Source organism: Anastrepha ludens, chromosome 5 (genome assembly GCF_028408465.1).
Source record: "Anastrepha ludens isolate Willacy chromosome 5, idAnaLude1.1, whole genome shotgun sequence".
NCBI lineage: Eukaryota > Metazoa > Arthropoda > Insecta > Diptera > Tephritidae > Anastrepha > Anastrepha ludens.
This window is the reverse complement of record NC_071501.1, coordinates 36,018,824-36,045,011: the sequence shown is the minus strand read 5'-3', so window position 1 is coordinate 36,045,011 and position 26,188 is coordinate 36,018,824. Positions and strand designations below refer to the sequence as shown.

The window sequence follows — 26,188 nt, the reverse complement described above, 5'->3', positions numbered from 1 at the left end:
GTAATCCCACATTTATGCGCATAACATCGGTACTTCATGACACCTTACAAAAAAGTCGAATGACGTCAAATCACAGCTCCGAGGTGGCCAATTGGCATCGCCGAAACAGCTGACATAGTTACTGAAATTGGCACGCAAAATATCGTTGGTGTCAGCGTCCATGTCATAAATATGTGGAAGCAAAAATTGTTCATCGAGCCTCTGTAGTGCTCACCGTTGACCGAAATGAAGTCTCTAGCAGCGTTTAAAAAAAATTGGTCTATCAATCCACCGCTCCGAAATTCGCACTAAATTTGTCGCTCTCTCTGAGAATGCATAGGCTTCTTGGCGATCACGTGCGGGTTTTCCGATGCTCAGATGTGGACATATAACATTGACTTTCGGTCAAAATTTCGAGCGAAAAGGAGCTGTCAGTGTCAAAATAATATAATATATGATTACACACTGTATATACAATAGTAGTCTATTATTTTTAGTAGTGCTTACAGTTTTGCAATATTCGATTTTATTTTTAATTTATTCCAGTCAAATTCAATAAAACTCTAAAACAATAAAAATAAATGTTACATATAAATTTACTATTTACAATACATATATACATACATACGCACTTAGATAAACTATTTTTTGTTCTAATATGTTAGTTACTACATACATTTTTGTTAATTTTATGCTTTCATAATTTCCCGATCCTCATTCTCCTCCCATCCAATTATCTTCGCTATGATACGTTCATGTAATGCCTCTCGCACATGTCGGGACCATACAAAGTCGCCGTGATTCCAAGCCGCATAAGGCATTTGATACAATTCCGCGCATTGTAGCTCCTTACCAAGCCTACGTACACCTTTCGCTGGGCACATAAAGTCCGTTTCGCTATAGTAGATCGTTACACAATTTTTAATAGAACTCAAATTGTAGATGGGCGGTGAAGGTTGACCATATCGACGTAGATTTTTAACCGCACTGCCGTAATCAAATTGCTGGAATCCATCGGAGGGGTGCAATTGAATATAATGCAGCAGCTGTTTGTTCGAAGCACCCACGGGAACAGTGCCACACATGTCGGTGAGAATATGCTAGAGGGCATAAATAATATATTATATAACCTGGCATACGAGTATATATGAACAATGCACTCTAAATTCACACGCTCCTCACCTCATAATTCTCATCTGCATCCACATCACCTGCGATCAAGCCATATATTTTTATGTAGACCGACCTCAACCACCCACCGTCGTCACATAACGTCTTGCACAAGCGCTGATGCGCAGTCCAACGCCCAAAATGCAACATTTCAGCATAGCCCCACCAGTCCAAGAAGCTACCGAAATATTCGACTAGTTTATGGCTCCAAGTGGTCAGCAGCGGTACGTAGATATCATTCATATATATGGTGGGCGCAGTAAATTGCAACGTTTTAAATTTCGACGCATACTCGGGACGTGTTGCCAAGAGCACCAACGCCACCATTCCGCCCTGTGAGTAGCCCACATAGTGCAATGCTTCTTGCGCAGTTTGCGCGAGTATATAATCCACCGTATCGGCTAGATCATAGTAACCCATCTCATGCCAAGTGAAGTTCCAGAAGTGGTGTGTGTCGATGTTGGGATCTAAACTGCTGTGTCTGCGCCCGTAATGATTTCCGCGGTGGTTGCCCAGCCAAACATCATAGCCGGCATCGGCAAGTAGGTAGGGCAGATCGGCGCTGGGGCCGCGCAACAGCCAAACATCGGAGGAGAGTGTAAAACCGTGCTGTAGTAGTACCACTTTGTTTCTTTTGATAGGTAGTGATTGAACGGGGGCTGGTATGCGATAAATGTTAAGCAAGTATCCATCGCTGGTGTGGACTAAGTGTTCCTCCACTGGATAATTGTGGTGGGCTATATTCCTGGGCTGCGGAAAAGAAATATCTGTTTATATTAAATATGTTTTAACTATGATATGAAATACACAATACAAATAAATATTAATTTGGGGAAAAAGAAATCCATATTTTTGCCTTAAATTTGCAAATGGCAATGCGCAAATGGTTTAAAACAGTTTTATGGTCGATCCTTAGCTCTTCGGCGATGATACGAGTATTGACATGCATCGAAATTTTTTCACATCACTAACTTGTCCCTATAGCTCGAATTTTGTCACCAATTTCTGTATTGCGGTCCGACAAGTGCTTCCCAAAACTGTTCGAGTTTTACGAACCAACTCTGCCAAATTTGCACCATTTTTATAGTGAATTTTAATAACGTTGTTTAAGCGTATATCGTTCCATTTTTATTAATGGCGTAGCTTCTACTTGTCAACTATCAAAAAATGACAGCTTCAGAAGTGACATCTACCGAAATAGCGGGCTATGCAAAATAACACCAGATATTGGAAAACCCTTTATTAACTTGAATCGTCACTCAGTTCTGCTTTCGCCATCAATCTCCGCCTCGTTCTCACTCGTTCGGCCACTGCATTATCGTGCCTTTTTGATTTAATTAAGAACATTTCATCGTCATCCTCAACTGCATATATCATTTTGCTGTTCGGTTCCTTTTTCTCGTTGTGTTCTTTTGCTCTTTTGCATCATTTAGTAAAACTCGCATGGAGTATTTGTTGAAATCGGCTCTAAAAGATTTTTCCCATATTAGTGAAGTAACTGAAAGTCATATAAAAATAACGCTCGCATTACGTGCGATTAAGCGATTCGTAACTTTGTGATAACCTCTCCTGTAACGTGCGGTAATGCGTGGTGCTGCAGCAAATCAATTTTATTGTCATGTGTAGATAATACACAGCACCAATTTAAGAAGAATTCCAATATGATATGATATGGTTTGATTAACTACTTTCTTGTTGGAACAGCATATTAATGTGTTGCGGATGGTCACCATTCCACTCTGAGTATTGGTTGGTGATACGACGGCGTCAATACACGAGTGACTATCTGAGCACAGAATGCATTCTATTTTATTTAACTTGACGTCGATAACTGCTTCGAGCAGCGCAGCAGCTTCCGCCGTAAACACCGACCATATCGAGTCCAGTATACCATGTTTGAGACATTTTTCCGAGGAGATTTCACAGTTTTGTTGTTTGCCAACCGATTTTCATGATTCTTGCATATTTCGAAAGGCTGATGCTTCTGCAATTACATGCCGAAATTTCACGCCAATCAGAGGTACTATTCCATTTTGAGCTACTATTGCAAAGGAGGTGCTAATTTCAGTATTTTCCTCATCAGTGTACTCGTACGAGTATATGAATTTCCAAACAAGATTTTGATATTTTTCTTTCTGTGCGGCGAAGAGTTTTATGTACCTACTTCTCTATTGGAGTGCCTGCTTTGGAAAGTTTTGGTTTGACGTTGTTAATCAACCATTGCGGGTATGCTTATGTTGATGGGTATCTGCAGGTCCTTTGTGAAATCCAGAGCTTGTAACATAACCGATTGGAACTGGGTCGCCGCTTTTTATTTACATTTTTTCGAAAGTTTCCCCGGAAATGGTGTTTGACATACAGTGGTCACACAATTTATTCGTACACTTTCAGGTCATGATATTGTTGCTGCAAAAGTAACAGTAAAACTCATTTTTTTTTTTACTAATATTGCAGAAAACGAAATAAGATTGGTTTTTCTTAGTTTTTATCGCCGATTCAGTTTCAGTTGCGCGTAATATCTCGGTTGAAAGCAACAAAATGGGGCGAAATGCGGATTTACCATTAGAAATGCGTATAATTGTTATTAAATTGTACTTGGAAAACAAGTATCTGCGCGAAATCGGCAAAACAATTGGCAAATCGCAATCCACGATGCTAAATGTTAGTGGTAATTACGTTAATACTGGTAAATTGGAAGCTAATCACCAGCAAGCCAGAAGGCGACAAATATTGACTCCACGAGAGGAACGCAACAAAGTAGCATCAGTCGCACAAAATCCAAACATAACCTCCACGATACTATGCCGAAATATTCAAGAGTCTTTTCATAAAAAAGTAAGCCCACAAACAACCCGTAGTTGTCTGCAAAATGCTGGTTATCATAGCAGAGTGGCACGCCGCAAGCCCTACATTTCAGATATTAACAGAAAGAAGAGATTGGAGTTCGCTAAACGCTATATAAATGAGCCAGATTCATTTTGGGAAAACGTCATATTCAGTGATGAGTCGAAATTTAAGGTTTCCGGATCAGATGGCCCTCCAAAAGTTTGGCGAAAAACAAATGCAGAACGAAATGGAAAAATTTCATTTCTACCGTCAAGCAGGGAGGAGGAAATGTAATGGCTTGGAGGTGCATATCTGCATCTGTAGTAGGAAAAATGTTTTTTATTGATGATGAATTTGGAAGTTTTTGTTCCTTAAATATTGAATAAATATGTAATTTTTTTAGGAATATATGCAAATTTGGTTCTTTTGTATAAATCGTGCTAAGTATCAGGTGTATCTGTTTGTAAACTGTGAGTGTACGAAAAAATTGTGTGACCACTGTATATTTTTCGTATATTTGTTGTACAATTTTGGCAGAAGTTTGCGAGTTGTATCGGAAAGTAAAGGAATAGTATTCAAAAAGAAATTAAGTATATGAAATATGTGTAGGTATCTTTAACCACCCTCTCTAGACCACTGAAAATGTAGTTCTAAATAGTCAAGCATATGGTTCATTGCTGGAGTTGTCTCGCTCGCTCAAAACTTTCCCAATAAATTGATTGATTCATTCGAGAGTTGCCTAATGCAAATGATTTTATTGTTTTTAAAACTATTCTCCTTGGAAGTCGATACACTTCTGCATTCACTTGAATCAATATTCAAAGCACTTTTGCCACTCAGCAGTGGATACCTCCAAAGCGAGCTGTTTAAAGGTTTCAACAGCTTTTCCAGGCTTTGAAAACGTTGACCTCGCATTTTATTTTTAATTTTCGGAAACAAAAATAAATCATTGGGTCCCAGATGAGGGCAGTAAGATGGATGACCTATTGATTGGATCTTTTGAATGCTCAAAATCTCAAAGCTTGTGTGAGTTGTATGCAGATACGTAAGAGCTTGCCTTGCCTTGGGGAAGGATGATTCTTGTTCGGCGGTTAGTTTTCCTCAACTCTCTGAAAACTTTTGTCAGACAAATCATTGTGTACCACTCTGAATTGACTGTTTTAAGTTTCCTTAATAGTTAGGTTGCAATATGAGTTGTAACGGTGACGATGACTTCTTTTTTTTAGGCAATTGCCAAATTATGTGGTATTCAGCGAAAACAAATCTTCTTAACGTCGAAATGTTTATACAATATTGAGTGCAGGCTGATCCCACGAATATCCAAAGATGCCTCTATCTCATGACATGTTACATGACGATCTTGCCTTATCACTTGATGCACAGCATCGATTGCTTGTTGCACAAAAACAGTTTTTGTACGATCTTCACGAAATTCATTCTACAGCCAAAAATTTCCACGAGTTATTTGGGCGGATGAGGTGGCACTAATTGTTAGAGGAAAATTTTTGGACACTCTGTACTACTTGATGCAGGGATATCTGAATGCAGTTGTTAGATGGGCAACGGATTGTGGCCTGTCGGTGAATCCTCTTAAGACGGAGCTCGTCCTATTTACGAGGAAATATAAAATACCCAGAGCTCAACTTCCCTCACTAGGGGGCGCTCCTCTGATGCTTTCTGATAAGATGAAGTACCTAGGTATTATCCTTGACAGCAAGCTTACATGGAAGCCCAATATTGAGGAAAGGGTGAGGAAGGCAATAATCGCCTTGTATGGGTGCAAGGGCGCAATTGGCAAAAGATGGGCCCTCTCGCCTAGAGTTGTTTTCTGGCTATATAATACTATTAAAAGCCTATCTTGTTATATGGAGTCATAGTCTGGTGGAACTCCCTAGAGAAGACGACATTGGTGAAGAAACTGGAGAGAGTTCAGAGGTCGGCACTCATTGGAATCAGTGGGGCGCTTCGAACGACTCCTACTCTGGCGCTCAACGCAATGTTAAATGTGGTAGGTACCCGTAGATATCGCAGGCAGAATTGCCGCTACCGCAATCAGACTGAGGGGCTGGAGCTATAAGCTCAACCTCACTTATGGGCACTCAAGCATCCTTAGAAACTTTCATCCCTCTGTCAACAGACCAGTGTATACCCTCGTTTAGTCCAACCGGAACATTCTCCACTCACATCCCGTCAAGGGAAGAGTGGACGGAGGGCTACACTTGGGGGCAGGGCCTGGTGAACTTGTTCACGGATGGATCGAAGTTGGAAGGAAAGGTTGGCGGAGGAGTCTTTTGCGAAGGGCTCCCCATCAGACTAAAACTCAGGTTACCGGACCACTGCAGTGTGTTCCAGGCAGAGGTAGCCGCAATCAAGGAGGCAGCTGATTGGCTGCTCAAATGCGTATTAACAGTCAAGAAAGTAAATATTTACTCCGACAGCCAAGCGGCAATAAGGGCCCTCGGGTCTATGACGCTGCATTCGGAATTGATCAAGGAATGCTTGACCTCACTGTCGACTCACAAGACACAATGCGCGAGGAATGCATGTTGTCAGATTTGGAATCACCTCGAGTCCTTTTTGTGCTGGATGTATGGAGGATGAGGTGGAATCATCTCAGCACCTTCTCCTTAGCTGCCCTGCTCTGGCGGGGCTAAGATTCAGGCATCTTGGCTCTTACTTCTTTGCCACGCCTGCTGATATGGCTGCCGCTGACATTAAAAATCTGATGAGTTTCATCAGCAGCACAAAGCGGTTGACGCACACATAGTCATCGTTCATAATCCGCACGCTCCTAACCATTCCATCACCACCTCTCCCCGCCCTCTCCCTGCACCTCATCGGTCCTTCTCTTCACCTCACTTCCTTGACAATGGTATCACAAAGGACGAATCCTTCTTCGTCCAAGTGTGCTCACTCCCTGGGCAACCATACCAACCTAACCTAACCTATTTGGGCGAGATGAATTTTTCAACTCACTGAAAAAAGAAAAAATAAAGCTCGTAAGTGAAAAAATAAGTTTATGCTAAAAAATAGGATCAAAATATCGAATTACAGCTCATCACGTATAGTGTCACAAAGGCGCAAAATATAAAAGGAAACCCTCGTATGTAATCTAGTATAATAATCTTGCAACAATTTGACACTTAGAAGGTTAGTCTTGATACAGGTAGCCAAGAAGCTGTAAATTATGTGTCAGTTGTGCGCACCATTTACGGTATTGTTGGCTCCGTGTTTAGGTTTTTAGTTTGGCGTTTGCCCACACAAAACAGATTATGAGTCACCTGTTCATTCAGAAAGCTGTACTTTGACACTTTGTTTGCAAATATACCTACATACTTTACATATGAAAAAACTTGTTACAAGTAAACCAGCCTGAGTACGAATAAGTGAAGCAGAGAATAAACAACAGACAGCTAACTTTGTAAACAATTGAAATACGACGCCTCATTTGAAATTTGTATTCATAGATATTTATAAAATCCGTACGTGAATTATGTCAATATGATGAAGTTTTTTATGTTAGTGAGGCTCGTGCGATGAATTTGAAAAATTAGACAAATTCTGTGTGTTTTTGTGGGGAATGGCGGAGGCAAAACGCTTTTTACTTCATTTGACCTTCGAGTTCACAGTGGACATTGAAGCCAAGACCTTGAAAGTGCTAGTCAGCCCATTTCGGTGACTTTTTAGTAAACTAAAATTCGGATATATTGTTTTAAGTTGTTCAAGCCATAGGTGAGCGACGGCACTTTAATACCCAAGGATGATAGATTCTAAGGTTGGAGTAACTTTGGTTGCCACGTTATCGGACATTCGAAAGCGGAATTCTACTCGCTCATTTCACATGTTCTTACGGCCGTCCGATCAGTCGTTGTTCAGATTCACGTTCGTCGTTCATGATAGTGATGCTATGTCGGAAGAAATATTTTCGGGGGGAAAAGTGGTAATTTTGCAGTTTAACCCCACTCTCTCTGTTGCTTAGTTTTGGATACAAATAAGCGCTAAAATGCCCTTCGTAAAGTTTATACTGGTTATCAAGGTGACATTACACACTAAAAAACTCGTTTGCTGTTTTTTGTTTGTTCCATTCACTAGTAAGTTACTGGGTGTTAATAATGGAAGTCAGTGAAGAGAAAATATTACAGGTTTTTTTTTTTTTTGATAAAGGCGAAAATGCAAGCCAGACCGCTGAAATTGTAAATGGTGTTTATGGTGCCGATACTGTAACAGGAAATTACGTACAATTTTGGTTTCGTCGATTCCATTCAGGCATTTTTGATGTTTACAGAAAATGTCGATAATACCGAATAATACAGAAATAATCGAAGTTGACCGGCGCGTAGAATACAGACTCTTGGGTTGTTGAGACAGGCGTATTGCTCACAATTATTCAATATTTGCATGAAATGATTATTGGTTATTGGTTATAGAGATTGGAAATTATTATAGAAAATGCTGTGATTCTTGCAATAATTTATTAACTTGTTGAGAGATATTTTACTTTTCATTGATGTTTCCTTATTATTTATATCATTCACTCACTATAAGTGGCGCAAATTTAATAATCCATTTTTTTTTTTTTTTTAAATGACTTTTTTATTAAATAAAGAAATGTTTTTGAGTGATGAAAATCTTTATCTTGACCTTTATAGCCTAGACAGACGGCGTCGTTAATCGGGATTACCAGTTCAATTGATTCTGATTAAAATTGTAGTGTGACAGACGGGATTGTTACGCGGATTAGTGAACAGCTGATTTGCTTATTAGACAGTTTTGTCAGTAAAAGATGAACCACGGGCTGAATACGGGTTTTAGCTGCCCAAATACTAAGAAATTATTATTAATTAAAAAAATATCTTAAATTTCAATTTGTTAAATAAAATATCGAAATATAAAAACAATTAATGTATTTTCTCACATGTTCGTACAAACTAGCATTGCATCCAGTCTTTCTTGTTCTTCTCTTTAAAGATGACATTAGTTTTCATTCACAATAGATATTAACTGTCATTTTTCGGCAATGTTGCCGTCGCAGTTTCCACTAATCCGCTTAAATTATGAGAATTAAGTATCATTTTAAGTCATAATATATACATATGTGTGTGCATCACGGGGGCGATGCGTACTTGTCCTACAGCTGCGATGAAGGGGATGCTTGAACTGGCACCGCTTTATACATTTGTCCGGCACCCAGCCAAGCGTAACCTGCTGACTATTACCAGCGAAGGCTTCGGGAGAGGAAAAGTAATGTCATCCAAAAACATAAAAGGTTGCTGCTACCCAGAAATGATATCTCTAAAGTCATCAAATACGAAAAGGAGTTCAGAATTGAACTGAACAATAAGTTAAACTGGAGTAGACCTGCATTTGAAAAGAAACTTCAGGAGTGTACTCTGCACGGGAACACAGATGGCCCGGAAAAATCTACGGCCCCATAAACATAACCGCTCTGTGCCGATGGGTAGTTTTCGGAGCATCTTCCAAGCGGAGATGTATGCCATTTGTCTATGTGCTGAGAAAAACTTGGGCAGAAATTTGCGGAATGAGCGAATCGCGGCACTCATGGCTCTATCGTACTGTATTGCGAAACTTAATCTACTAGGAACACACAATCACATCCGGCTAACTTGAATCCAAGGAATGGCAATGAAATAGCGGGCGCACTGGCGAGAGAGGCTGCGGCCTCGCCTTTAATACAATCCAAGCCCTTCCTTGCTATGGGACAGCACACTATCAAGGAGAAGCTTAGGAGCGAATAGCTAGGGCTGAGAGAGGTTTGTTGGGACCAAACTATGGGGCTACGTCAAGCAAAATCCCTACCGGGAGAGTACAACCAAAAGAGGTTTAAGAAACGCATAACCCTCGCCAAGAATAAACTGAAAATGATCACGAGGGATCTCCCAGGCCCCTTCAAACTGCGAAGTTGTCTGCTCATGATCGACATTTGGTCCATGGACTCCTGTCGTTTCTGCGACCAGTCTCAGGAGGTACCAATGCACCTTCTCCTGGAATGCAGCGCTAAAACAGGGAGTGCATTGAGATATCTTGGCCAACTGCAGCCAGAAGAAAGGCACATACGCTCAATCCAACCCAGCTCTATCCTGAGTTTAATAAGGAAACTCGGCCTGGATGAGGTACTGTAATGAGTAGAGAGCACAAAAGACCATGGCGTCGAAGTGAATACCTCATAAAACATCTTAGTCATCATTATTGTCAATCCGCATTAGTTGCACTTAATTCCTGAGACAATCCCAAATTAAGTCGGTAATCCCAATTAGCGCCACCGTCTGTGTAGGCATTTACGCGCTCCTTTGCTTGCCTGTTTGTTTACTGCAGCTGTCTAGTTCACAAAAGTCAAATATGACTGACGTACGACGCTATTTGCAAAAATTATATCTCTTCCGATAGGGTGATTAATTTTGTGCCATCCTGTATAATACATCACGTTCATTATAATTTGAATGCACTAAATGATATTTAAACGAGAGAAATTTTCACTATGGTCTAAAACTTTTACTAAGTTGTTTTTTTATAATAACCTTGAAATTATTTATAAAACTTAAATTATTTATGAACAGTAAATTCCATAAAATTTGCAAGTCGTATCTGAATGGATTGCTGCGTAGCTACCATTCGAGCGTAGGTTAGAATCTCCGTACATGAAACGTCAAAATAATACAAAAAGTTTTTTCCAATAGTGATCGCCCCTCGGGGGGCAATGGCAAGCCCCCGAGTGTATTTCTGCCATGAAAAAGCTTCTCATTAAAAACCATTTGCCGTTCGGAGCCGGCTTAAAACTGTAGGCTCCTCCATTTGTGGAACAACATCAAGACGCACACTCCAAATTGGTGTGTTTCAATAAAGTCATATTTCTTAATATTCCTTTTTTTTTTTGTTTTTATTTTTTTTTTTTTTCAAAGAAAAAAGTTGTGTGCTCATAAAAAACATCCGTTGCATATCACTAGCAAATGATAACAAATACTAAATACCAGCAATAATGTACCAACGTATTGGTACTAAGAATAATAGAAAATGTAAGAAAAAGGACAAGTAGAGGTGAAGATTAGTCTGCCCTCTTAATCTTCGCCATTTTCGGGCATGGCACATCAAAATCAATCAAACTTAATAAGTTTTTAAATGAACTACATTACAATATTTTTTTTTTTTTGTTCTTGTTTCCTTTCGCACTTTACCGTTAAATGGCTATTACTCGGCGACACAAGCGTGTTTAACACTACAATAAATATCACAGGAAGATAGATTTTCCCAATTGCCGGCGCACATCCACACATTTCTTAATTACTAAGTTTGTTTCTATTTAATAACAACATGCAAAAAATATTTTATTAAAATTCTATAACTTTCTAATCGCGCGTATGAGCTTCACTTTCACGCGCTGCTTCAATTTACGTACTAAATTGTAAAAAAATCATATGGGCAATAGAATGCATGAGTCTTATCACTAAGCCCCGCAGCACAACAATGCGAAGGCGAAGCAGGCTTATGGTACACAAATAAAATATTCATTTACTTATACTCGCATACGATTTACTTTTTTCTTAAATGAAATGATGTCAAAGGTTCAAGCAATTAGCTGCCTGATATAACTTTAAAAAGCACTTTTTTTCGTTAGGGATAGCAAAGTTTCATAATTTTCAGGGTAGAAAATTTTAGAGGTTTTTAGCTGGGGCTCATTTGATATTGTGTACGGCTTTGCATACCTACTTAATAAATATTTCGGCTTCACTCTCCCTCGATTTAATATTTAATTACTTCGAATTTAACATCACTTGTCAGACTGCTAAACTTATCCACTCACTTATTCGCACTCAGCTTATTAAATTGTCTTATTTAATTTTTATAACTTGTTTCTAACTACTCGAACTTGTTAGCCTTTTCGTGCATCAGCTGTTGTGGTGTATCTGCCCACTTAGTATTACCTATTACGGGAGTATTTAAGTATGTTCATGTAAACAAACAGTGGCGTACGTAAAAATTCGTACGGTTATAAATTTATATATTTTCAACGCAGTATTTTCATACTTGCAGGGTGGTCCATCTAGCGTTTAGAATTTTATTTAATTCTGACGAATTTCAGTTGCCATTATAAGCAAAAGGGGATTTTTTGTTATGTAAATAATATAAAAGGTAGAGATTATATTGAACGTTAAGATATACAGAACGAAATTCACTAAGATATATATGTATAATCTAAATTAAATTTATTGCTTAAATTTTCAATTAACTCTTGAAACTCAAATTAGAAAATTAAATGAATATTGACTTTTAAATATGTAAATATAAAAGCGTAAGATTATAATAAATATTTATATGCGTACTAGGGCGGGTCGATTTAAAAATCGCTCATTGCTCTGTGAAAATCGTATTCTAGGGATCAAAATAAGAAACTTTGCCGAAGGACCCATACCTCTAAAACGAATTCTGATGTCCCCCAATTTGGGTCGAACGAAAAATCCCACCTTGACCCATTTAGAGTGCTCCAATCGAGTCCAAATGTACGACCGACCCCACTAACTTTGGACGGCTGATCCACCCATGCCAGTGGCACACCCCCTGAAACTCCTCTGTGGGGTTACCCATACAATCATTTCAAAATATCACCATTTTTGGCCTTTACATGAGAAAAGAAACTAAAAAGTTCGACCCAAATTGGAGGACATCAGAATTCGTTTTAGAGGTATGGTTCCTTCGGCAAAGTTTCTTATTTTGATCCCTAGAATATGATTTTCACAGAGCAATGGACGATTTTTTTGCCTCCCCACAAATCGACCCGGCCTAATGCGTATATAATGGGTGTTTTTTAAGAGCTTGAGAACTGAGAATGATTTTTTTTATTATAATCTGGTAGATAATTTCATGGCATTTATTTCTTGAATATTTTTTTTTTATTCCTTGATAAATTATACATTTAGATGGCATTCTCAATTGAAAATAAACAAACTATTGCGTTGGCAACTAAGTAATGCGGATTTCACTCGTAGATAGCTTCAGTTCCGTTTTTAGCTTTGCAGACGTAGTGCAAATGTAAAACATATTTTGTTATTTGATAGCTGTTATTTATTACAGCTGTCAATCAGTAAAAAAGTTGTTTGATCGGTTGCGTAGTTTTCGTTTGGCGTTCGTAGAAAACTGGAAAATCAAAAGGAACATTTTCGTGATATTTTGCTTTTTTATTTCCGCAGTTATGTACTGTTTATTGTGTCAAAATTGGTTTGCCAAATTTCGTTCTGGTGATTTTTCATTCAAAGATGAAAAATGCTCTGGTCATCCAGTTGAAGCAGATGGCGCCCTAATCAAAGCAATAGTCGATTCGGATCGTCACAGAGAAGATCGATTGCAGAGAAGCTTCACGGATTGAAAATCACTTAAAACAACTTGGCTATGTTCAAAAGCTCGTTACATGGGTTCCTCACGGACTGAAAAAAAACGCATTTAACGTGACGCATTTACAGCTGATATTTGCTAAAGAAACGTAATGAAAATGCTCCACTTTCAAAACGACTGATAACTGGCGGTGAAAAATGTGTTGTTTACAATAACACCAAGCGGAAAAGATCGTGGAGCAGTCCAAGTGAATCAACTCAAACAACATCAAAAGCTGATATTCATCAAAAGAAGGTTTTGTTATCAGTTTGGTTTGATTACAAAGGAATTGTCTACTTCGGACTCTTACCACCCAACCGAACGATCAATTCTGATGTCTGAATTGAACTAACGAAATTAAACAATGCAGCTGAAGAAAAGCGGCCCGAATTGACAAATCGAAAAAGTATTGTACTCCATCATGACAATGCAAGGCCACGGACATCTTTGGCCACTCGGCAAAAATTATGGGAGCTTGGTTGGAATGTTTTGCCACATCCGCCATATAGTCCTGTGGTTACTTTTTGTTTCAATCTTTTCAGGACCCCTTGGATGGTAAAAATTGCAATAATGATGATGATGTCAAATCGTACCTGCCTGGTTCAGTTTTTTGCTAATAAAAACCAGTTTTTACCAAGTTTTGTGAACGTGTGATCATGATGCTGCCTGAAAGATGGCAAAAGGTCATTGATGAAAAACGGCACTACATTACGGAATAAAGTTATTTAGTTCCATGAAAAAATTGTCTTTGATTTTCTAAAAAAAATCTCCAAATTCTTAACTGACAACCCCATATATATGAAAAACATCATAATGCAAATTATATCGTTCCTAGTCGCAACATAGGGCGGAAACAAATGTTCCCCAACGAATTCTGTCATCCGCTATGTGTCTGATTTGGTTCCAGATGGTGGTTGAAGGAATCTCGGGGGAGATTGTGCGCACCCAAGTTTGACGTGGGCGACCTCTGCGTCGACTTCCTTGCGAATCCCATTGAAATGCAATTTTGGCAACATTATTATCTTCTCTGCGGAGATTATGTCTAATCAAATTCCATTTTCGCCTTTTTATTTCGGCATTAATTGGATTGCTTTAGTAAGCAGAAGAAGGTCCATATTGGAGATGGTTCTCGGCCAAATGATACGGCATATAATTCTGAGGCAATTGTAGAAAAACGTGTGAAGACGTCGACTTTTGTGGTCAGACACAAGCCAGGTCTCAGAGACATATAGAAACCGATTTAACGCTGGTATTGAAGATTTTAAGTTTGGTTATTAGTAACAGGGTACAAGATCGCCACATTCTGCTAAGCTTCCGGCATATGTGCGCCGTGACTACGAGAAACATGGTTCATTCGATCCATCCACTAAATCGATTGTTAAGTGCGCTGTACGGCAAGTTGCTCTATCTTGTTGGAACCAAAGGTCGTCGATGTTTCGCTGATTAATTTTTAGAAACAACATTCGCCACAAAGGCAGCTACTTCCATTATTTAGAAGCGTCGTTCTGGCGTTTTTTTCCTGATCCCTCCTTTGAGGAGTATAGGGCCTCTACAAGTGTTCCTCAACGTGCATAGTTAGATGCTAGCGTCTGAGCATTGTCCCAATTTGCGTTTATGGGGGATAAGTCATGCAGAATGGATCTTTTCCAGTTGATCTTTGGACGACAGCGGTTTCTACTACCCTGAGGTTTCCAATTTAGGACCATTACTGTGACGCTGTGGGGCGGTTTTCTAAAAGCGTGGCCCACCGAACTGCACTTCCTACGTATTTATTGGCATAAGATGAGCTCATGGGGTTCGTTTGTCTCTAGAGTTCTACGTTACTTATTGGGTTATTCCAGAATATTCTGCATACTATCGTGAAGCTTTTGTTCGTGAAGCAATGAAGTTTCTGCTTGATTGAAACACGCTTCACTTTCATATTAAGTCGACTTTCCAAACCTTACTGAATGTGAACACAGTTTCTTATTTTAAGCTGTCAATCCCTAGTTAACGATATCGATAGTTCTCATGGAGCTAAAAAAAACACCCAATATTTTGTTAATGTAATATTTGTAATAAATAAAAAATAATGGAAATAAAATTTATTCATTTTTTAATTATTAATTAATTCTTCAGTCTTTCAGTTCTTTAGTTCATACTCAGATCTACTAATTCTTAACAGATCTTGTGAGTATCCGTCCATTAGACTGTTGCTGCGGCTTGTTTGCGTGAAAGTGAAGTATCAATTGACTCCGATTACAGATCATAAGACAATAAGTCTCGGCATGACTGCTTCATAGAGTACGCATGGCCTGAGAAGTCCCAGGCCTAACACATAGATGGCACTAGTTTTATTGCATTCACCTCTTTTTCAGTTAGTACTAACCTTGAAAAGGCAGCTGTTAAAATTGCATGATATTCTATTTATTAGTTCGTGAGCTATTGTGCTAAGACTGACGCTACTTTTGTTATTTTCAAAACAATGGGTCAACAAGAATTTCGTGTTTTAATTTCACTTCTTCTGCTTCTTGATGAGAAAAATACCTTTCAAATGAGGCAATGCCTTGAAAAGTGTTATGGGAACTCCACTCCGTCAGAAACAACAATAGAACGATGGTTCGCTAACTTCAAACGTGGTCGTAAAGACACCTATGGTACACAACGCAGCGGACGTCCAAATGAAGCGGTAAAACCAGAAAACATAAAAACATCGTAAAGTAAAGTTGCGTGAGTCAGCTGACATCGTACAGTCGCTACTCTTACACTTTCTTTGAGGATAAGTAGTTTACACGTTTGTAAGGGTATACATATATTATTGTGATGTACTCATCAGTCAATTTGTCACAATAGCCAGTAACCCATGTTATCATTAGATATCGTTAGGATTAATTATTATTTTTAAATAAATAATTTTTTGGAAAAATTAATTCTTTTTGCGGAAGAAAAATTAATTAAAAAAAAGAAACAAATTAATTATTTTTTTGAGAACATTCGTGTTCACTTCGACTAAAATTCAGCTTTAATTTATTTGGCTTTATTTCCTATTCAATAAGTTCAAAGGCCTTTTAAAATTTATTAAAAGATTTCAAATATTAAGAAGAGTTCAGAGAAGAAAATCCAATATTCCTGCATAACCTCAAAAGGAGCAAAAAAGGAAATTTCCACTTTCAAAAATCTAATTTTATAAGAATCAACAAATTTTCAATAGCACTAAAATCTTCTCAAGGTGACCTTTTTTAGCCTTCAGTGAGCTTCAAATTAGAGAAAGAAACAAACACCACACTAAAAAAAATTGTTGTTTTGGAAAATTAAAATTAAAACAATTTTTCTTGAAAAATTTAAATATAAAAAAAATTTTTTTGGAAAATTTAAACAATTTTTTTTTTTTGGAAATTAAAATTACAAAAATTTTTGTTTGGAAAATTTAAACTAAAATTTTTTTTTGTTGGAAAATTAAAATCACAAAAATTTTTTTTAGTAAAATTTTAATTTTATTTTTGGAAGCTCAATTTTTTTGGATTTTCCATGTACATGTTTTGGATTTTCCAAAAAACAATAATGATTTTAGTTTTAAATAAGAATCGTTCAACGTAAGCCCACTAAATAATTTTGTTCGAATTTTTATTTCTGTTACTGTATTTATAAATTTTGCGTTAGCAAATGAAACCGAAAACGCTTATCAATCAGCCGGCACTCTACTAAGCATGTATGTACAATGTTTTTGCACTACTTCTCTTGGCAATTTCTGATAACGACTCATATCTTAATGATTTTATTCACGCCTAAAAATATCTTAAGAAGTTTATTCTGTACTGCTTTGAATTCCATTAAATTAAACGATAATTAATTGTTCTTGTACTATGTGACTTTACTGTAACTTATAAGCAATCACAAGTCAACTGAAATAACCTCCATTTTAGAAAGCGTTGAAAACGACTTTTTTAATACCAAATCCTTCTCCACGCTACAAATTGAAATACAATAGTTTTTATTCCAAATTCAAATCTACTCATAGTACTGAAGTCTTTTGTAAAGCGCCTAAAAGTATAGCACCTCATTTAAAGGCAATGCCTTTTACACAAATTAAACTGTTTACTTAAAGATTTTCTTGCATTTTTGGCCACCACTTTACCAAACAACTACCCAACATGGAACTAATGACACAGTACGACAATTTTCAGGTCATCGGCTTGGGCCCAAACCAAGCCAATTGCAAATGAAAGTACTCCTGTAGAATAGTAAAACCCCAACTGGGTTTTGGTTTACCGCGTCAAAATTTTTTAAAGTTTGGCAATATTGATCAAATGCCATATTAAATACCATGGTAAATCCAGTACAAATATTGATTTTTCTTAAATTTCTTCTTAGAAGACTTTAAGTAAAAGTCAATGATAAATTTTTTGTTGAACATTTTAGCCCGTTGAATACCACAGTTATGTGACTATTTAACGCATGCTTTCAAAAGTTGTTCAAAGGTCCTCTTAAACTGGGCATTAAAGGGTTAATATGTTCTACAAAACGATTTCTTGGAAAATTTCACTAGGGGTTGTCAAAGACATTGAGCACCTATGGGTTAAACGTACTTGAAAAAAATTTAACAAAAACGAATGTATGTATGTATTTCCTGTATTACATATCAAATAAAACGTTTGTTGAATCAAGAAATAATTTCACGCTTTTTGAAAATCTCTTTATTTTCGCTTGAAAATTTATTTGGCTTATCCAATTTACGTTCCTCCAAGTTTGACTAAATATATTTTTCATACACTTATGCACTTTGCCCTTGAGTTTGAAATTACTATGCAATGTTTTTATGATTTTGATATTTATAACAGTTCATTACGCAAAGCTACTTGTGATAACAGTGTTTACACGTTTCCAATGGAATTTCCTTCAATATAAAGTGGAATGTATGGCCGTGTATTTGTAGAAGCATACATACATAAGTACATAATGCAAGCGGCTCCTCAATTGACTGATGTTTTGAAAACATGTTTATTACTTTTTTATGACACTTACGTAAGTACCCAGTAATACAGGCAAAATAGTTTGCCCCCGAGTAGTGATGGCAGTGCGGTTTCTGCATAGCTATTTGTGCCAGTGGGGTAAACAAAGTCCAAAAAAAAAGCGTAGCAAAATTTTAACTTACATTCACGTGGCCATTGATACTGCGCCATTGTACTTAAAGATAGTTAATCATCACTCGCATACGCATAAAATCCGCACACGCTTGATAAAAGAAATCTCCCACGCGCAGCGTCACCGCTATTCGTTTTGAAGGCGTTGTGTGAAGAGATTGATAAGGCTGTTCAATAGCGTCCGTTAGCATAAACATCCCTGTAGGGAAAACATGAACTAGCGACATAAAATTCTGATTCAGAACTCATAGTGTGATTACGCCAATTACGAACCACGTCGGCAACATAAGTTGCGACATTTGCTTTTAGGGTGTAACCGAATCAAAACTGAAAACTTTGTACTATATTCGCAGTATCAAAGAACTGAACTTTTGTGAGCAAAACTGTAATCGAAGCCCTGAATTTGAATCAAGGAAATGGCTTAGATGGAACGATGTTGGAACCTTCCTCTCATAATTCCTCCTCCTCGTCCAAAATATCTTCTTCTCCGCCAGCCTATTGTGAGAAATTCACTGCTATAAAATCTCTTAAAAGTAACAAGGCGTCCGGCTGCGACGTTCTTCCAGCAAGAGGTTTTTAAGGCTTGCCCAGAGCGAATTGCAAATCTTCTTCAGCCTACTTTTAATACTATCTGCGATGAAGAGAAGCTCCTCGATGATTGGTTACAAAGCATCCTGGTGGTGCTGCGACCCGTCCAGGGGAATAATGCTGCTGCCAATAGAGTCAAAGATCCTGCCCAGTGTGCTGTTAGATCGCATCCAAATCACCATAGACAACTCTTTGAGGAAACAACAAACAGGCTTTGGAAACAACCGATCCTGCGCCGATCAAATCAATACTCTGCGTATCATTGCGGAACAAGCACAAGAATGGCAGACAATCCTCCAACTAACGTTTGTTGACTACAGCAGAGTTTTTGTTAGCGCACCTCGTAACAGCATATGGGATGCTTTGCCCGCTCGGAATATCCCAACGAAATTGGTTACGCACATTCGCGTTCACTAATACCACCTTTAGATGCAGAATTTTGTATGATGGTAACTTGACCCAAAGTATACCCACCAGTACTGGAGTACGACAAGGATGCCTTTTGTCTCCGTTGTTATACCTGATTGTGATTGATGATATTCTGAAAAGCTGCATCGAGGAGAAAAGGAGAGGTAATCATTGGAACTTCCATGAGCACCTTGAAGATCTCGCTTACGCCGATGACATATCCCTCTTATCCGTCAAACACTCCGATAGGCAAAACAAAATTGACGACTTATTCTCAACACATCACTAAGGTAGGTTCGAAAATAAACCGCGAAAAAACTTAGGAGATAAAGATTCGGTCTTCACATAATGGCTCGTTCTCTTTGAATAATGATACAAATTGAGAGCGTTGACACTTTTTCATACTTAGGCAGTATCATAGCCACTGAAGATAGTGCTAAGTTAGACGCTACCGCGAGAATAAGTAAATAAAACGGAGCGTTCGCACAACTACATACGTTCTATATGGTGATCGATTGTCTTCCATGTGTACTCAAAAGTCCGAATTTTCTAGTCAAATGTGGCCTATAAACATCTGGATCGTGACCAAAATTACCCATGGCCGATAGCTGACTTGATAACGTGAAGGTGGACCCAACGCTTCGCAAAGACGCAAGTGAAATTTGTCGCCAAGTCCTGGACTGGAACCCACAAGGTGCTCACAACGATGGTCGCCCAAAAATATCATGGGGGAGAACGGTTCAAAAGGAAGTCGCAGAGTCTGGATAGACGTTGAACGAAGTTAAGCTACTGCCTAAGAACAGATCAAGATGAAGATCTTTTATCGAGGCGCTATGCTCCAAAGTGAGAAACACTACCTGACGATGATGGCAGTTCTAGCCTATGGGCCGTCGTAAGTACGTGAGCTAGAACTCAGCTTTGAGTCTAATACAGGATGGCCGGTGGCAGAATTAGAAATTACGCAAAACCTAAATTAAAAAAGAATTACTATTATTTTAATAATTATTACTAAGAATACACTCCTGGAGTCTGGCCTCCAAGGAATAAGGCACGGAACACCACTCGCTCGAGGAGTGATGCTGGGATGCCAACGATAATTTCTTTTAATGAAGACAACAGTTTATTTTGTCGTGTAATGTAATGAGAGAAAATGCGTCACGGACACATACATACAGACACACACTTGATTTCAGCAAGATGGCACCACTTTCAAAAGCTAAAATTACTACTTGAAAACCATTTTGAGTCGATAGGGCCTACAAAAGTAAATCAACTGAAAGAAATGGTAGTCATGGTGGTGCATATATTGTCTGAGTGACACAGCCCAGCCCCAAATAGCACAAAAATGTCATTTTGATACACCACTTGTAGAACCACTGCTTTTATTAAACATGTTGATTTAACTATGAATCTGCCTATTTCCTTCTTTTCAATTTCTTTCAAGTTGCCCATCGAGAATTCCCCCAGCTTTATATGTCGCAGAGCACCCAGACTTGGGCGCTCACACAGATAGTAGAGACTGTGTCCCTATAATCTTCTTGATTGAAGCTTCTACATCTGCTCTTGTACGGCCACTCCATCTTCCTGGCATGGTCTGCCAAAGGCCAGTGGCCGGTTATTGTTGACGTAAATCTGAATGTATCTGCTCGTGGCTTTCTGAACCACTCTCAGTTCTGGATTTGTTGAAATTGGACCACGCTTGTTTAGTTATTTTACTGGTATCCATGTTAATTCATCTGTCAACGGCTGCTTCTCGAATAGCCAGAAGATATCCTTTTTGCGCATGCATTGGCGACAGCCTTTTCCTATAGCTTCGGACTTGTTATAGGATGCCCCTGTCTTGCCAGTTCAGCAGCTCATCAGCTTTCTCATTTCCTTGTATGTCCCTATGGTAGGTACCCAGATGAGAGTGATGTCTGTCGTACGCGCTAAAGCATTAAGTTCTTCTTTGCTGTGTCTGACGATTTTTGAATTGGTTGTAGCTGACTTTAATTATCCTGCAAGCTTCCCTTATCCCGAGAATTTCTGCTTCAAAAATACTATTCGAATTCCCCAGGCGAAAAGACTTGGAAGTTATTCATCTTGGATCCGTCAACGTAAAGTGCAGTTGTGCACTCTCTGACTAATGAGTTCAAATCCCATTCCTTTCGCGTGGGGAACTTTATCTTAAACTGTATTCTAAAGTCTAGGTTAGCGGTAGTGAAATCTGACGAGTTGCTAGTAAGCTTTGGTTGTCTAAAATAATGGCTGTCTATGACCAAACATCCTAGCACTCCAAAATCAACTTCTTTTATTCTGAGGGTGGTACTCGTTGCTGTTAGCCGTAGTTGTTAGTCTATTGGTAACAGGTAGAGCATGGCATTAAGTGCCTCTGCTAGGTGCGATCTCATAGCTCCAGTTATTCCCCCGCACCCCGCAGGTTGCTCGTTGTACGCTTGTTAGTCGCCTAACTGTTTGTTTAATGCAGGCCGCCATACCAATGCTCCGTATGACATAATCGGTTTTACTGTGGCCGTATACATCCAAAATACCAGTTCAGGCTTCAAACACCAGCTTCTACTGATAACCCTTTTGCAAGTGTAATAAGTCACATAAGCTTTTTCTCCCCGCTTTTCTGCATTGCGCCTCCAGTTAAGCTTCGGATCTAGAACTATTCCGAGATGTGTCGCTCTGTCTGTAAGCGAAATTTCAACCCCATTGATTGATGGAAGTGTTAAATGAAAATCTATGGAAATCAATAGTAGTACCCTACGATTTTTTTTTTAAATAGATGATCTCTCCCATATAAGATTCGCTGGCAAAAGGCTATTACTTTTAAATAAAAACTAAAAATACAAGCAGCCCATCGATTGCTGTCACTAAATTCTAAAAAAAAAAAATAAAAAAAGGCTAATGGAAGAAAATAAACTCGAATAGAAAAAAAACTCCAAGAAAAACAAAACTCGAAAGAACATCTTCGTGTGCAAACATCACTGCTATAAAATCGTATAACCCCAATGAGAAAATGAGAAGTCAGCTGTGCGGATTTTGCTTTTCAATTTGTTACTCAGGGTCATTGAACCCTTTCGACACTGTTTTTGTTTTTTTTTTTTTGCTCTGACATGCATTTTTTTCACTTGTGATCATATCACATTTATTCTAGAAGTGTCTACGCAAAATTTCAAGTTGCCACAACCATCTGTTTGTGCCACATTCGGGCGATGGTGGTATAAAATTGGCTTGAAGCAGTATTTTCTTCACCGAATATTTAAATCAACCTTTGCTAAAAACTATTTCATTGACACATTTATTAATTTGTTATAATGATTTGAACAAATTTTTTATATTTTATATTAAAAATGTCTTGCAAAATAGTGGAAGCATTGACTGCCGTTTGTCCGAAAGTACTTTGATAAATGATTCATTAACGATGGCAATCAATACAGACACATATGAGAAACCTTTTCAGTACGATTCATCAAGCAAAAATAAAAATAAATAAAAATACTGGTAAACTTAGGCGAAATCGGTGCGGTCGAACGAGTTAAAGTGGAGAAGGGAGAGATAAGATTTCAATACTGTCCATAAATCAATAAGATTAAATTAGAAAGATTAAATAAAACAAACTCACTCGCTTTTTAGTAGCCCGATCGTACGTTGATTTTAGTTTTAAACCTTAAAGTTTAACAAATTGTATGTCCAAACAAGTTTTCTTTCATATTTTCATATTTATTTCCGAAACATTCTTTTCGAAATCTTATTTTACCAAGCCATATCTGTCTTCATATTCTTCTTTTATTTGAAACCGAATAACGTAGATAGTCTTTATACGTAAAGCTAGTTCAGTGACAAAAGTTTAATTTTTTTATAATAAAACAGGCATGCGCCAGGTAAATGTATTCTTCGCATTGATATATTCCTTTTTTATCTTTTCATTTGGCGCAAAGTCCATCTCAAATTTAAAACCAAACCATCCACTTTAGAATCAATTGGCTCAATAAGCAGGCAGCCCAGTAGACCAAAGGTATCTTCTGCTTGTTAACACAAACGGACTTTGAAAAGGTGTAATTAATAGTTGGTTCTCTAAACTGTCATTGCTCGGGAACGTATTTGGACAGCTGTTTTTAGATTCAACCTAAATTTTGGTCTTCCAAAATCTTCTTCTTCTTGAGTGGCGTGATAACCGCTTACGCGATTTTGGTAGAGTTTAGCAAGGCACCCCAGTCGTTTCTCTCTCGTAGTAACCGACGTAAATTAGGCACACCAAGTGAAACTAAGTCGTTCTCCACCTGATCTCTTCAACGCATAGGAGGCCCTCCTCATCCTCTGCTACCACTAGATTTCAGATCCGGAGCGTTTGTTTCCATTCGGGCGACATGAACCAGCGGATCCTCGCCGTCACCAATGTGCAAAGGTCCAAAAATCTATAAATAATATTTTTCTCAAATACTCCAAGTGACGTCTCATCGGATATTGTCTTCCTCCAAGCGACTGCGGCATACGTTAGAACGGGCATGATGAGAGCCTTATAGAATATTAGTTTTGTTCATCGAGAGAGGACTTTACTATTCATCTTCCAAATACAATTCATACTACTCTTTAAAATTACTTCAGAGTATTTCATGTAAGCGCCAATTATATACCGATACTTTTGGATCCATTGACAGTGAGCTCAAAATTAGTCTAGGAATGTCTGATTCCTTCTCGGTTGCTTCCACCTCTTTTCTAATCAAGCGGATGTGGATAACAGAATGTAGTGATTTTATAGGGAGTTGCATGATTGATGAATTAGCTAACCATGGCACTCTCGGTTCGTTTAGCTAACTATGGACTTGAAGTGAGTTTCTAGTTAGCTTCCAATTGTGAAAATACCAGAAAAAATAATGTCGCAAAGCCAGCTCCTAGTCAGCGGTCAATCAATCAAAGGAAGAATCTCAAAATTAGATTCATAGGTTAACCAATTTGTAAAACAAATTGAATCTTAAGCAGACTTCCTAGCCATGGTGTTCGAAGGGAAATTCTTAATTTTACCAAACCGAAACTCAGTTCGTATCTTAAGCGGGCTCCCTCCGATAGACACCCATTCACTTGGAATTCAGCATCATTGCAAGTGCCTATTATGTTAGCTGTATGGGCAACCATGAAGTGGTGTTTTCTTAGTTGCTTTGCTTCTGCAATTTTGCCGTTCAAATATCTCCGGTCTCAATTTGTCAACACTCGTGGAGAAATTATTGACCTTCGATTTTTTGTTTTCGCATCGCATATATTTTTTTCTCCTGATTACTCCTTAGAGGCAGTTGAAGTAAATCCTAAGAAGACGGACTTAGTACTTTTCACCAGGAAGTACAAGATTCCGAACTGGACCCCACCTAGGCTGGATAGCATCACACTTCAGGTTAAGACATATACTAAGTACCCAGGAGAAATGTTGGCTAGCAAACTAAAGTGAAAGCTCAATATGGAAGAACGAACGAAGAAAGCACTCAGTGCCTTATAGGCCTGCCAAAAAATGGTCGGTAAGACATACGCTAAATAATTGGAGAAAGACGCACCACTCCTACAGCAGTACTGGACAAGATACTTGACCTTCGCCCAATAGACTTAGTAGCAAAAAGTTATGCAAAGAAGTCTGCACTTAGGCTATTGACAACAGTACAACTAGTTCAAAAGCCTTATGTCCCCATCCGGTTATGCAGAGGTTTAAACGCTAACTCGGACTACGTTATTGCCCAAGTCAGTTTCAACAACGAACCTTAGGTAGTATTAGAAAAGAACGGATGGCTGAAGAGGCAACTTTCAACGCGGCACACCTTTAACATATACACAGATCGATCCAAAATGAGAGAGGATGTTGGAGCAGCAGTATTCTGTTCGGAATTACACTATGAACAGTCATACAACTTACCGAACTACTTCAGCGTGTTCCAAGCAGAGATCTACGCAGCAACTTAGCCATAGAGAACACTCCTCCGAACTCTCAAATTAACTTTTATATTGACAGCCAAGCAGCCATCAAAGCACTAGCAGCTGTAATAACAAACTCACACCGCGTACGATAATCCAGGATGGATGAGCTAGGAACTGAGAAACAAGCCACCATCTACTGGGTTCTAGAACATAAGGGAATAGAATGAAACGAGAAAGTGGATATGCTAGCCAAAACAGGTTCAAATCTTACTGTAGTAAACACGGCCGGTATACAACCATCTCTTTGCAAACAACGGCTAGATATTTGTAGATGCAGCAATGACTCAAGATGGGAAAGAGCCAGCACATGCAGGATCGCGAAAATCATGCTACGCCGGCACAATTTCAGGTATACAAACTACATTTTATTTCTTCAAAGAGTGTAAACTTGTAGTGGGGATACTAACAAGACACTGTCTCACTCCATCGTACACGGCCAAACGAAAGCTAGTGCAAAACGATACATGCACAATGACTGACATGTCAATGAAGTCAACGCGAGAGGAGCTCTGGAAAACCTGGTGTAGAAATTTCAAAAAAATCAATTTTATGTTTTTTCGATATTTCGAAACTACAGTATTTTAAGAATATACAGTGAAATTTTCATGCGGAAATTCCGAATATTATATATTAGCATCTACAGCCCATTAACTAGGTAGAGAGCGATCCGCGCCTTCCTGTGCCTCAAACTTTAAACTCATTTATCTTGAAACGACTTTTTTCAGCGTTGGTGTTATCAAAAAAAAGCTATTCAACCGAATCGTCTGAAA

General features: G+C 38.4%; 1 protein-coding gene across 1 annotated transcript; it reads right to left on the bottom strand.

Annotated features, from left to right (window-relative positions):
• Nucleotides 1-481: 481 nt before the first annotated feature.
• On the bottom strand, nt 482-11,479 carry LOC128864281 (lipase 3-like). Its single transcript, XM_054103876.1, has 3 exons — nt 11,166-11,479; nt 1,162-1,899; nt 482-1,079 (listed from the first exon to the last, which is right to left on the bottom strand). Exons 1-3 carry the CDS (start codon nt 11,262-11,264, stop codon nt 669-671), a joined length of 1,248 nt encoding a protein of 415 aa, XP_053959851.1. The 5' UTR covers nt 11,265-11,479; the 3' UTR covers nt 482-668.
• Between the last annotated feature and the right edge of the window lie 14,709 nt (nt 11,480-26,188).